At 32.6% G+C, this 14,865-nt stretch overlaps 1 protein-coding gene across 4 annotated transcripts; it reads right to left on the bottom strand.

Annotated features, from left to right (window-relative positions):
* Positions 1–551: 551 nt before the first annotated feature.
* On the bottom strand, positions 552–7,849 carry LOC112998769 (uncharacterized). 4 transcript variants are annotated; one of them, XR_003263872.2, is made up of 5 exons: positions 7,228–7,847; positions 5,785–6,156; positions 1,407–5,701; positions 893–1,037; positions 552–818 (listed from the first exon to the last, which is right to left on the bottom strand). XR_003263872.2 is itself a non-coding variant. In XM_026124971.2 (4 exons), exons 1-3 carry the CDS (start codon positions 7,336–7,338, stop codon positions 1,439–1,441), a joined length of 4,737 nt encoding a protein of 1,578 aa, XP_025980756.2. In that variant the 5' UTR covers positions 7,339–7,849; the 3' UTR covers positions 552–1,037; positions 1,407–1,438. The 4 variants fall into 4 exon arrangements, 3 of the variants coding, with proteins under 3 accessions (XP_025980756.2, XP_025980757.2, XP_025980755.2); XM_026124971.2 differs by having other exon boundaries at positions 552–1,037; positions 1,407–5,692; positions 7,228–7,849; XM_026124972.2 differs by having other exon boundaries at positions 552–1,037; positions 7,267–7,848.
* Between the last annotated feature and the right edge of the window lie 7,016 nt (positions 7,850–14,865).

The following is a 14,865-nucleotide window of genomic DNA, read 5'->3' as shown; positions in this document are numbered from 1 at the left end:
TGCTTGAGGTCCCAAAAAAAAAAAGGAACATCTCACCAATATGGTGAACTCTCCTTCCACCGCTCTAATTCAAGAGTTTATTGTAAACTCTTAAAAGAGATGGAAGCTGAGAACAAAAGTGCTGAGCAAACGCAGTGTAGGAACGAATAGTAAGAACAGATAAGTAACAATTCCGTTCCCAACTCCAAGCACGCCACTAATATGCATGCATATATTGTTCGTGTTTTATACTCCCTCCAAGTGACAATAATCTTCCACTTTTTTAAGTGACTAGGCAACGAGGATCAATGAACTTTATACTTAGCAAAAGAGGAAGTATTGCTTGGAAGGAGAGTGCATCATGTCTATTGTACGCATGCATATGCTCACTTAGTAGTTAGTACAACTCATTATTTACGATATAATGAGTGTAAACGAATCACGAATGTATACTGTTAGAAATATGAAGAATTCAAAGGAATTTTACAAACCAAATCCAGTTGTGATACCAAAAAGAAAATGTTGCAAGTGCAAGGCGATAACAATAAGAGAGAGAAGTGACACATTGGCCATGGAGGCTAACCTGTGCATATATCAATAGCCAGAATGTGATAAGTGACAAAATTCCAAAGTCAAGACTACAGCAATAACTATATATGTAACAAAAGTTGAAAAAAAATGATTTAAAGAAGACAAACTAGCCTCAAGCTTAGCCAGTTCATACATCCAATCCTCTCCTTCCAAATGCTCGAGAGCGGATTGGGCTCGGTGCTGTTGCAGAACAGTCACAGTCAAACACTTGATGCCAATTTCTCTGATTCTAGGCGGCATTATCACACCTGCTGTTTTCAGTTAGATATCTACACAGGAAAAACATTTATCTGCAAGCGACAATCTGGGAGCAGATTCATACAAAACAACTGCATCAGAGGCCCTGATCGCTTTATCAAGTCAGAACTGAAGAGGCACATCAGCAACAAGGGTAGCATCTTTGCTTGTTGTCCATGGCTCAACACTCAAAATAATATCCCCAATTTTTCTGACATTTTCCAAAATAGCTGCACCAGAACAGATGCAATTTCAATACATTATAAGTTTTAAACTTTAAATTGAATAAGGATAATGCATACAACCAAATAAGGAAAATGCATGGCAGAAATACACCAGTATAACCAAATTGAACCCATACAGACAGAAATTTGAAGCATGTGTACAGAACGGTTGGTTTTATCAGAGTAGTGAGAATCTTCCAATATACAAGATACATGATTATTGCCCATTTACAAATGCCAGGTACATCAAAACTCATAGAGCAAAACAACTAGTAGGGCACATGGAACATGAAATAACATCAAGTACTGCAAACTAAATGACTGCTCAAAAATAATCAAAAGGGTTGAGAGTGTCAGGGCATAAACGTGGCTCACCTCTTGAATATTTGCGTTGAAGAGCCATGGCACTACTGCCATGAAGTTTGTTTGTAACCGAATCTCTCGGCTCCCTCCCAACCACCATCAGGTTCTTTTCTTTTCAATGCACCAGCCATCTGAAACATCTTCAAGTGGTCCTCCATCGAGGCTTGTGAATTGGGGACAGACATTTGCCTCAATCCTGAAGGCAATCTATCATCTCTCCGTTCTGTATCCATACCACCAGGGCCCGAATTAAGATCCAGACTTTGACTTGCCCATTTTCTGCTGTCAGGAATCACATTACTTGTACCACCTGGAAGACTCATAACATATGGACGGGGATATGTGGATGAAACAACACCACCAGGCCCAACTGGCTGTGAGGGCATGGTAGGAAAGCATAATCCACCCACAGTAGATGAATCCATAAATGCCGTTGAACAACCAGAAAAGGAGTTTGAAGATAATGGAAAATTGGTTTCAAATGGAAATCCTGGATAGGGAAAAGGTGTAGTAGGTGGATAAGCAACGGCTGGAGAGGATGAAAGCACTGGTCCTCTGTAGATTTCAGGACCAAAAGGAGCACTACCTGTAGGACCCATTATCCGTTGTGCCCCAGCACCAGCAACATAACTCTGCTCCCCTCTACCAGACAGAAGTGGTGGGACAGTAATTGCAGAATAAGAATTGCCTGGAGGAAACCATGCAGAATAATTCCCAAATTCAGCATTGTTTGTTCGTGTGCTATGGACAGCAGTTGGGAATGGTACAGTACTTTTCATCTGCTGACTACGTGCAGGGACTTCACTGCCAACTTCATCAAGGCCTGGCCCGTTATTTAAGTCAAAGTCTCTTGAGACACTTCCACCATTAGATAACCCACTGGACAACGAAGGCTTACTAGGTAAAGAAGGAATTTCCAGTTTGCTTAGCGAGAAAGTGCCAATTTCAGGAGTCTCGTCAACTTTATTTAAATCAAGATCAAATCCCCCAGTGCTACGATCAAGTGGTCCAGCTTCTAAAGAACCACGCAAACCAACATCCTCAAAACATCTTTCATCTGCCACATTTAAGTCAAAATCTAAGGGAGGGCGACCTTGTTTGATAGAAGTGCCGTCAACAGAAGTAATATCATTAGTAGTGGATGCTGTCTCAGCATTTTTCCTAGGTTCAGCTGGCCGAAATGCACTGGTAGCGGCTGACCCTTTCCAACCAAGCTCCCCCTTAATCCGCAATGGGTTTTCAGGTGGAACAACAGGCCCCTTTGCAGCAGATGCCACTGTAATTGAAGCATGGAAGCCCCCAGAGATGGACGAAATAGGAAAAGGCAATAGGCAAGGAACATGAACTGCAGATGATGTGATAGGATCTTCCTGCCTAGCAATCTCCCCTTGGCTTACATCATCAACAGGAAAGCCTTCATTTAAATCAAAGTCGAGTTTTACAGCAGTATCAGACCCAGCAGCAGAACCTGCATGCCTCTCTCCTGCAACCTCAGATTGATTTGCATCCAACTTTCGCTCACATGCTTTAAACACATCATTCTCTTTCCTAGGCATTGTTGGTAAATCTGGCTGAACTGATGAGCCAGAACACTGACCTATAGCCTCATTTCTGCCCATAGTATCTTCAGCACATTCATTAACATCATCTGAAACTGATAAATCCTGCTCCATTCTTCGTTCATCAGGCTCAATCACAACTGACTTCATGTCATCAGCATTTTCATCCCTAGATACCATTACAGCATTACCAGAAGTAGGTGACTCCTTTTTTAAATATAAGGACTCACAGTTTTCTGCAATTGGAGAGGCCTTTTGCACTAGTATACCAGTACCTGTTGCTTTTTCTGAACAAATCTGGTTCTCATTATCCACGCCTGAGGATAACTCAGCTTGCTTTTCACCTGATTCATTTTCAGACTTAACACTTGCAACAGCTTTTGGAACCAACAATTCCTCATTCTCAATGGTTCCCTCATTCATGTGATCAACCTTCTGATCATCATCAATAGAGGAAGTGCATGACTTTAATTTAGAGTCAGAACCTCCGAGGTCTACATTAGTCTCCTTTTTATCTGGCAATATAGTTTCAGAAGTATCCTCTTTGATTTCAGGCCGTAAGCATGGACCTTCAGCATTTTGTAAGAAATCTGTAGGGGAGCTATTTATCTGAGATCTACCATCACCACTTTTCTCTACACAACTCGATGAAATGGCTTCACCATCTCCTGAAGTCGTAGCAGGATGCCTCAAATCATTTTTTATCTGCAATGAATCAACTGTATTCAAAGGATGCTCTGCAATAGCCCCACCATCCAACTGTGAAACAGTGCAACCAGCTGCTTCAACAGAATGTTTTAACTTGAAATCATTGGCTGAGCTCAATTCATCTGCAGGAAGAGACTTTCTCTCAGGGGATGACATGGGTGAGGCATTTTCAGATCTTGATATTTCCCCTGCAGCCACAGTAGCTAGTAGGTTCATTCCATCATCTCCATGGGACGCAGATGCACTTGCTTCAGAAATCTTCACACAGCTTTCAACTAATGCATTCATGGAGCTTAAATCATAAGTCTGCCCTGATCTGGAAACAAATCCAGATGACAAACTAGTTGGTTTTGATGTTTCTTCTACCTTATCACCATCTTCATTAGCCCTGCATCGCTCATCGAACATTGGAGGGCCCTTACCTTCGTCAACACCAAGCAAAGCTTCACTAGCATCGCATGCTTCATTCATCATATTTGACACATGGGTCAGCAAACACTCGGTTTTAGTTTTCACTCTTCTGTCCTGGTTCTCATTCCTGTCGGCAGGAGGCGAAGCTTTGCTGCACATGATACCTGATTCTTCAAATGAGCCACCGCTAGCTCCCCTTGAAGGACTACGACCAGTGTTTGGCAACCTGAGAATTAATCGCTGATTATTCCCTTGATCAGTAAGGGGCTGGTCGGCTGATTTTTCATGGGAGACTCGAGTTGGTGAAACTTTTTCAGCAGGTGAATTCTTAGCTGAATTTTTTGCAGAGCTGTGCTCCTTCGGACCTACTGCAACACCAGCCCCATGTAGACCATTGCTTGATTTGCGAGTTCGAGACACACCACCAGGAATTTTGCCCACACTCGTTGACACTGCAGTGGAGCTCTTCGCATCTTCCCTGCAAGAACCAATAGCTTTAGCATGTTCACTAGAACAAGAGACACTGTTATTTTGAGATTGACTAGAACTGCTGCTCCTCTCCTCCTTGATAGGTGTCAGAGGCAGATCTGACGCTGCGGCTCCAACCAAGACTTTACTGTTTTGATCTTTTGAGTTACCACTCGCTGAGGTAGTCATTGACTTAGTTGAGCCAGGAGATGAAGAGGACTTGGACAATGCTTCTCCAGAACTTAACTTAGATTGGGAATTTTTAGATATTGAGGGTTGAATTGAAGAGCTCTTTGCAACATTATCAGAGGATCCTCCTCCTGTTTTCCTATTTCCAACATGAGGAGACTCAGAATTTGCTGGCTTTGCTGGCCAAGACATGGCACGGTTTGAACCAGACTTCGAATCATTCATATTCATTTCAGCTTCCACACGTCTCTTCCATGTATCCACTAGACTCCTAGCTTTCCTCTGAATTTCATAATTTTTGTGGGTGCGTAAATGATTAACAGACTTTCCAACATTACAGGTTTGCAGTGCATGAAGGTTCACAGGAAGCTTATCCAACGCACGAAGTAAAGCTAACAAAAATTCGTCAATGGACTTATCACTTTCTTTAGGCATATTTCCATCACTGATTTTGCCCTTGTGGACCTCCTGCAGCCATTCATCCAACACAGGCAAACCCCTGTGCTGTACAAACCCGCATAGACACTCATACCGGTCCGTAAGTGCAATTACATCGACAAGCATCATCCGCCCTGCCAAATCTATTTTTTTATCACCACTATCAGGTTGCATAAGTTGTACCAGTCTGTCAACTGCCTCAAAGTCCACAAGCCCACCTTTATTATCAGTTATTTTAGCAATCTCAGACTTTAACATGCTCTCCGGTCTGAATTGACCAGAATCTCCATCTTCTACCTTAAATAACCGCTCCTTTTTAGATGAATCAGAACCCTGATCACCCCGCTCTCTTTTTTTCCCCTTACCCTGTGCACCAAAGGAAGAACTATTTTGAACGTTATCGGAACCAGATTTCAATGACTGCGTTGATGTTGGACCATTCAAGGGCTTCGGAGAACGGCCTCCTGACTGCACAGCCCCATGCATTTCTAGTTTTGTCTTGTCTAATAGCTGGTTAACTTCTTCCTGTCGTTCCTGAATTCATCAACCGATCAATATGTATAAATAAAATAATTATACACAATTATTCGACAAAAAAAAGAGAGAAGAAAACTAACATTAAGGTAATCTTTATCGGTTAGCCACCATAAACAATTGTTCTCAATGTCATATACTCGTCGACAGACAAATGCGGATATCCCTGAAGGAAGTTCAACACCCTTACGAAGAAATGCGACTTTACACGGATGGAGTAAGGATGCAGCAGGTGTTTCATCCTTGTGAAAGGAGTAAAAAACTTCGTTTGGAGCAGCTTCCAGTACAATCCCTTTAGCAAGCTTCAAATCAGCAGGTCGGTATAGCCAATTTACTTCTAAACTCGGACTTTCTTCTTTGTCAAATGTTAACTTGCGAATTATTCCAATGAAAGGAGGGGAGTCCCTAGGTGGCTTGAAAAGTGCACAATCACCAGCACGAATCTTGCGTCCATCCTACAATGGACAATAACAGTGATTAAATAAAATAAATCTACAAATATTCAAGGGTTTTAAAGTAATCTATTCTGAATGTGGTTGAAGCAAATTAATTAAGAGAAAATTAAAGTAAATAAGCAGAAAAATATCAGATAACACAATAAGTAATGAGTTATCAAATGCAGATAGCAACTATTGCAAGCCAAAAAATACTTCATAAACGGGAAACAAATTATACATTATACATGAATAGAAATTTAGAATCGGATACCAGGAACACACTTCACAAACAGGATTTACATACATGTTAAAATAAATTTTAAGTGAGAACAAGGAATTCTAATTCAATTTCAGCCACTCCTATGTTATTAATTCATTCAATTCTTTCAATAGCACAGTAGAGCTGTGAATCTGATAAAGACAGAGCCATCCTCTAGATTTCACCCAAAACCCGATTTTCTAAATGAAGCCCAGTCAAAAACGTAGCACACAATCAATCCAATCCAATCCAACCATTAAAACACATGTACAACACAGAGCTCAAAAAAATGAAAAAACAAATCAGTAAGAAAAAAATAGAAGTTCCCCCAAATCAAACAATAAATCGCATAACAAGTCAACAAGGGAACCTACAACGACTGTCCCTCACGTTGCTGAGATTTCCATCATCCACACAAACACAAACAAAACCCAAACAAGACAACATCTCAAGCACAAAACAACCCCAGTAATGCCAACCCCAATATCCGTACAATCAAAACAAAAAAAAGTATATTCCCCCAAAAAAAAACACATAAATTAACTAAAAACCACATATCATCCAGATTAAGATCGAGGAAAACGAACACCCAAACCGATAACAACCTTTATCATCACAGCAAAAATAAAAAAATTAGGTCAAAACGAACAGAAAAACACGAACATCAGAAACAGCAGAGATTTCCAAATTATTTTTAACAAAAAGAAAAAAATCACATAATCGAGAAGCGAGAACAAAAAGCGCGTGGAAAATCCATCGAGAAATTCATCGGAAACGCAGCGAAAGGGTTAATAAAAACGGTTTAGATTTATATGTGTATGTATATATACTTTGCATTTAAATTGAGACGGTGAAGAATCGATGGCTACAGTGGTCGGGTTGGCAGGTACAGGCCACATGTGCCGATTGTGTTTCGACTGGTCACCACAGCACCCATGCATAATCCGCCATCTTCCGAGTCGATCCGAGCTTCGTCCCTGAAAAGAAACATCAATTCGAAATCGAATTTGGCACGCCTCCTCCTCAAAACCCTAGATTTGAAAACCCTAGATCAAGCGCGGCGTCGCAGATCTCCTCCTCGAATCCGCCATCGGGGAAGAAGTGAGAGGGGTTTTTGCTTTTTCAGGGCTCAGTTTCGGTGTGTGTTCCCCAATTATCAAGGGAGGGTTCTTGTTCGTCGCGCTCCAGATCGAGCGATCGAGGTGGAAATAGCGGAAATCCAGCGATTATGTGCGAAGGAACCGCGACCGATGAGAGAGAAAGTCGAAGAGAGAGAAACAGATTTGGTTGGGGGAAAGAGAAGAGGAAGCGAAACGGCGAGATTTTGTTGAGAGGAAAATATGGGAGAAAATTTTGGGGATTTTTTTTTTTTCGAGTCTGGTTGGGAGTGAGAGAAGAAGAATGAAAGAATAAGGGAAAGAAAGAAACATAGCAAGAAAAAATATGAAAATGAAATTACTATTATTATTGATTGATCGCCACGATTCCACACCCTAAAAACGATGTGGGCCTGCTAAACGACACCGTTTGCTGCTTCCGTTACGGACTCACATATCTTCTGCCTTGTGCGTCTACTTTACTCCCTCCTATCTATGGGACCTTTTTCGTTTTTGTAACATCATCTAATATAATCTAATTACTCCCTGTCTATAGTTATTAATGTGGCTTAAATATGGTAATATTTTTTTAACTAATATTTAACTTGTTTAGTGTACATAATGGATAAGGAGAAGTAAAATTTATTTTCGTGATTTGTATGTTTTAAGAGTTAATTTCATGATTTTTTTAATGTGAGAATACTTTATTTCAGATAAATAAAATAAAATATAAATATAAATATTTGTTTTATATAGTTAAAATTTAAAATAAATAAATATTTATAAATATATAAATTATCAAAATGGATCAAATTATATAACTATTATATTATTTTTATAACTTGATATAGATTAGTTTTTTATCAATTCAACTATTAAACTATATTTATATATTATAACAATTATTTATATCAATTTTTGTTAAAATTGAATAACAACTGAAAGATAATCAAATAATTTATATTTTAGTATATTTTGAAATATTTATATTAAGTTGATTTTAATTTATATAAAAAGTAATAAATAATATTTATTAATATAAAATTTTGTATATATGATCTATATGAAAAGAACTTTTAATCTAATAATGAGTTTTAAGAAAATATTATTCAATTTAAAGTTATAAAATTATGTAATAATTATGAAATTTTATATATATAATCGATATGAAAGAAACTTTTAATCTGACACATTTTTTATTTATGGAAATTTGTTGTGTGTTGTCTTTATTTTTATAAATAAGAGATCAAATATGAAAAAATTTCTATGAAAAATAAAGAATGCGTCTAACATATTTCTATAAACGAGTGGGAAAAAATTGTTTCTTGGAGGCAAAAATATTTTTTTTCTACTTATAGGAATTAAAAACACATATATTGTTAGACTTGAAAATAATATTTGTCTAGTAATATATGTTTCCTTTTAGTTTTTATAAAAAAAATCAAGCGATCTTTATGGAAATTCTTCTTTTTGTTTTAGGTTGTATAGTATAAATTTAGGAATAGATGTGATTATGCTTATTATCCAAGCTTTCCATTCGACCAAAGTAAAGTCTTGGAGACTTAAAAATAATTGATTAAATTATATAAATCTAACTCATTCTATGTCTTTCTTTATTTCTCACATTTATTATTATGAAGATAATTTTTGTACAGATAGATTTGTCACTCATGGTATTATTGCTAATTATTTAATTTGGTGAGATTTTCTTTCATCTTTTATTCAAAAATATTTTTTTAAGAATAGATATGTTATTCCTTATTTCATATTCACATCATTGTACATGAGTTTTGGTTGTTTGTCCTCTATTGATGTTTATTTTATCTTTGATCTTTAACATAGTGGAATGTGTTGTTTTGGTTGCTAAAAAGTTCTGTGTCAATATAATTGGAATTGTTCTCCTTAATTTGTGGTAACATAACTCTAGATTTTGATTAAAAATAGTATATTTTCTTTCCTTAAATATGCGATAAATTTGCTTTTAGTCTCTATTACTACTTTTTGTGGGGACTAATTCAAAATCAACTAAATATTATGAGAGGTAAAACAAAAATATGAATAGAGAACAGAAATCAACATTGCAGCTACTTTGGGCTTTCAGTCCCTTTACTTCAGCCTCAGAAAAACATTGCAGCTTCTCATTTGTATTATGTCTTTGTTTGATGTATATGGTAGCAAATGATCGCTCTCCTTAATTATCTTGGGGGTTATTCCATTTTTCAATTACCCCCGTTACTATAATTACTTTCCCATTAATCTTTTCTGGTACATACTTTTCCGTAATATAGTGTGGGAGTTTGATATAGTTTTATGGCCAACAATTCCACGTAAATGACAATTTCATCTACTATGATCAAGTGGGCTCAAAATCAATAAAAAAAAAAAAAAGAAGAAGAAGAAAGTGGGCTTAAGAGGGGGGAAAAACTATGATCAAGAGGTATTTATATTATTTTTTCGTCTTTGACGACAATTTATTTTTAGGTGGAATGGAACAAGCTTACTTTCTCGCAATCAAATAATTCTTAGTAGTAAGAATAAAATGGAAAACAAAAAAAACTTAGCAATGTAGTAAAATTATGTTGCTCACCGTGAAAAATACTGGAATGAAATTACAATGTGTTCTACAAGTGTGTGTGTGTGTGTTTTAATGAAAGCACGGTATAACGACTAATTTTACTTTTTAGGCACAAAGAAATTAAAAAAAAAAAAAAGATTGTATCTTATTTTTATCCCACCCTGTTTGACTTTAGGTAAAATCATTGAAGATCACAAAGTTTTTTCACCAAAACTTAATACAAAAACATTTGAAAATTTAAAATGAAAATATACTTCTAAATTATTATTATTATTATTATATAAATTAGAATCTTTTTTTTATATACTTTATCAGTAGAAAGGTGAATTCAGATGCTCATTTCCTTGCTAATATTGAGGTTCACCAACCTCAAACATTTTGTATTCATTTCCTTTCTTCTCTTGCCCTTGATATTATCCTGCTTAGTGATACTCTAGGGTAGTTTTTTATGTTTATTTCTCTGCAGAATAAAAGAAAAGTATAAAAATTTTATACGATTAAGTATAATTATAGGCATAGCATACAATATCAATAAATCAATTATAAAGTTATATACCGTTTATTTTTTAAAATATTTTTCCCTTCAAGAATTTAACAATTTTTTTATTTGATTTTTTAACTCATATATTCACATGATAATATTAAATATAGTAATTAAGGTCATTATATTATAATAGGTATATTTTCTAATTAAATTAATCAAATAAACCATTAAATTTTAAATATATTTTGATTTTATATTATACGATAGTATTATTAAATTTTATGAAATATCTTTTATAGTTATATGTTTTTTATAATTATTGAATTTCTTAAATAATCATGATAATTTTAAAATAATTATGCTAAATCTATATTATAATCACAACACCAACAATAATAATTAGTTATATTACCTTAATACTATTATATCGAATCAATCACTATTCAGTTATATATTTTATTTTATGGTGATAAAAAAATATATTTTACTTTATATATTATAAAATAAGATTTTGTCGCGGAAATAGATGTTACGTGACATCACCATTTAGATTCTTTTCTTGGTTAAATTTCATCATTTTTTGTTTTTATTCATAAAATATATTATTATATTATATTATAGTAACTAATGTGTTTATAATAAGTCAATTAAACTAATTAAAAAGTCAATTAAATCATTAAATTTTGATTTTCTATAATAAGATAATAATATATAAAAAATTATTTTTTTTAATTATAGAAACTTTAATTTATTATCTCAGTTGCAAAATAACTTACTGTAAACACTAATATTATCGTAAAAAATAACAATTGATACTGCCTTAAATACTAATTGATTGCATGTCAATAAATAAAAACTAATTTATTCAAAAAGAAAAACTAATCATTCTACTATTCATCTATATTCATAAAAAAAATTATTTCATTAATGATTGTAGGGATGAACACATTTATGTGATATTTTTATATACATTTCAATTTTATTTTATTAATAAAATAAATTATGGGTATTTATTGATAAATTATTTTAATTATATTTTTTACTTTTGATTATTATATTATTAAAAATAAAATGACCCTTTTCTAACAATATTATTATCTTGAAGTATAAGTTAGAATAATAAAATAAATATTGTAAATAGTACAATTGTTGAAATAAATAGTGTTGAAAATAACCAAAATAATAACAATAAAATAAAACAAAATAAACTTATTACATATCATTATAAATATCTTTTAATAAAATAATAAAAATGTAAAAACCCTATCTTATGTAGAAAAAGAAAAGAAAAAAGAGATAAAAATAATTAAATCCTACCTTACAAGTGGAAGGAGAGGGAAAAAAGATCTTACCTTATATAGAAATGATTAAAAATAAAATCTAAAAAATATTCAAGGACAAAAAAATAATAAATATAAAAATTTAGAAATTAGCCTAACGTTTCAAAAAATAATAAAAACTACTAAAATAACTAGAAAAAGTTAAAAAACTAATTAAATTGTCTTGTCAAACATAAACTAAAATAATTTGCTCATAATTAATTCAATTAATATTAAAAAGGTAACTTATATCGTGATTAATTTAATTTTAATTAAAAAGTAACTTTAAAAAAAAATTAACTTGCATCTGCAATTAAATACACAACATAAATAAGTTTTTGTTGTATATTTCATGTGAAATACTCAATGGAAATATGTTTCCATTAGGGGTGTTGGGGGATTAGGGGTGTTTGGGGATTGAATGAGATTGATTTTGAAGGAAAAACTATACATTTTAATGTGGGTATGGATTGAATTAGATCAGTTTTAAAAATTAAATCTAAAATTTCATCCAATCTAATATAAAATTTTGGCTTTTCAAAATTTTGATCTATTCGGTTTTCAAATTTTTGGATCGTTTTTTTTTTTCATTGGATTGGGTCGGTTCATAAACGTCCTTAGTTTCCATCATGTTAATATTTTTCCTAAACAATTAATATATACAATGAAAACAAGTTTTGTTGTGTTGAATTTTGATGAAAAATTAACTCAAGGAAAACATGTTTTCATTGTGTAATGCAAAGTCACACCCCTATACACACAACAAAAACACCTTTATATCAAAGGTAATTTTATTAAAAAAAATGAAAGTTAGGGTGAACTTAGCAAAAAATGGGTGAGAATAACAATGCCCTTCATTTAATTTCGGTATTTGTTTTTTTTATAAAATAATGATAGTAATCATAAATAAAAATGAAATGATTATAATGGTTGGGAGTTGTCTTTTTATAGAGTAATTTTAGGGTTTAAAGATAAAAAAAATTGTATCAAATTTGATTACAATAAGATTTGTGGACTTTTCCATTGATCCATGTGCTGCAGTTTCATGCCTTATGGTCAGGAGACTATATTATATTTTTATTTTACTTTTTTATAATTATTAAATTGTAAAAATAATTTTTAATATTTAATTAGGGGAAAATTAGATTTAATTAATTTTTGAAATATTTTTACCATAATTTTTCATATATTTTTATGAGTCTTTAGAATTTTTACATTTATAGATTAATTATAGTAATTATTTCTCATAAAATAACTAATTAATTAGCTATTAAATCAAATTTTTGTAACAGTTTTATCTTTAAAATAGCATGTTTTAAATTAAAATAAGTTAATTATAAATTTTAAAAGAATTTTTCCCTAAAACTTACTATTCAGTTGTCTGTTGCATTTTAGGAGTACATAACTTATATCACAAAAACTGTGTCCACAAAAAAATATTAAAGAATTTTCTTAATTATTATATTTTTTAACATATATTATTTTAAGGGATCAAATCTCAGTTAGAAGTAATAAATAATCTTTCTAAGAGATCATAAACACATATAAAATAAATATTTTTTTTAATATGATTTATTTCATACTACCTAAATGTCAATGAGAATTTCAGTCATAAAATACTTGATTAAGTCGTTATCATTTATGTCATTTATTGTTGATACTTAATTATTATTAATTATTTAGAAAGAATTGATGATTTAAAAGGAGTTTTCTTTTCCGTTGTTACCCTATTATAAGCAGTTGCTACCTGTACGTCAGTCTTATAAAAAACTAACGATCAAAACTAGGTCGGGACTTTCTAATAGGAATGCAACTGTTAAAATCAAGTTTTAATATCCTCATTTGGTTCACCTGAACAACACAAATAAATTAAGTTAATAATCTATGTGTTATAGTAAGCACACTAAGTTAAGAAACTAAAAGAAAAAATTATTTATTACAAAAATTATAAGAAAATATAAAAAATTATAAATAACACAATTTTATACCCTTCAATAAAAATATTTCTATTTTAAGTTATTTAACTAAAAATATGGTTAACATTCATAATTTATCTCTAAAAGTGGTGGTGTTACATAATAACTTAGAATTGATTTTTTTTTTTCTTCTTGTTGTGGTACTTTGGTACTTCTTTTAATAAGTTGACTTGTTCTTCTCTTTAACTTGTCATAGCTGATATTAGAGCTATATTTGTTACCTTTTTCACAATAAATGCTTCAAACATTTGAAAAGACAAAGAAAGATATAAACGTTAGAAAATTGGTCGATTTTTGAGAAAACATTTTGAGGTTTCAACACATAGGATAAATTTGTCCAAGTTATATATAAGCAATGGAACGTATAAGAGGTTCTTCATAAAATCATTTATGATATAAAAGATATGAACATTTTATTAAAATCATATACCTATATAGAAAAGCATTGGACGACTTATGTTAAACAAATATTGGACCCTCACATACATAGAACAAATAATTCTAATTAATCACAAAGCGATATGTTTTATGGACGCTTATGGTCCTAAAACACTTATGTCCTGCAATCTTGTTAGAACTTTACAAATTTTAATACTCTTTTGTTATAAGCAAAACATTTTTAAGGATTAGACATTTCATACGTCTTTAATTAGTTCCAACATTCCCCTCCAAACACTTGTCATTTTGTCACTTTTTGATGATCGATGTATGACTCTAGTATTGATGATATATAATAACAAATTATCACTGCCTTAGCTTCATGAAGTTAAAGAGAAATATAACCACATGCAGGAGCCATTTTATATTGATAAAGGTAATATAAGGACTATAACTAGGATTTTTTTCATACAAGGATTAGTTCATAAAGTAATATCACCTATATATAGGGACTAATTCATAAAGTTGTATCATCTATAAGGACCCAATCATGGATTTCTAGTCATCTTATCGCCAGATGTTTGTACCATATGCATCAATTGTCACATTAGTGCTATATGTTTGCCATGTCAACACCAT

The sequence above is a fragment of the Glycine max genome, chromosome 13, assembly GCF_000004515.6.
Source record: "Glycine max cultivar Williams 82 chromosome 13, Glycine_max_v4.0, whole genome shotgun sequence".
Classification (NCBI taxonomy): domain Eukaryota; kingdom Viridiplantae; phylum Streptophyta; class Magnoliopsida; order Fabales; family Fabaceae; genus Glycine; species Glycine max.
Note: the sequence above shows the minus strand (reverse complement) of the source record. Positions and strands in the feature narration are given on the sequence as shown.

Excerpts from the sequence above, each read along its gene's own strand:
- LOC112998769 (XM_026124970.2), bottom strand. The coding sequence starts at position 7,338 with ATGCATGGGTGCTGTGGTGACCAGTCGAAACACAATCGGCACATGTGG. Across the intron at positions 6,157-7,227 it reads CGTCTCAATTTAAATGCAAA|GATGGACGCAAGATTCGTGC; the intron begins GTATATATACAT and ends TGTCCATTGTAG. Across the intron at positions 5,702-5,784 it reads CCGATAAAGATTACCTTAAT|GAACGACAGGAAGAAGTTAA; the intron begins GTTAGTTTTCTT and ends TGATGAATTCAG.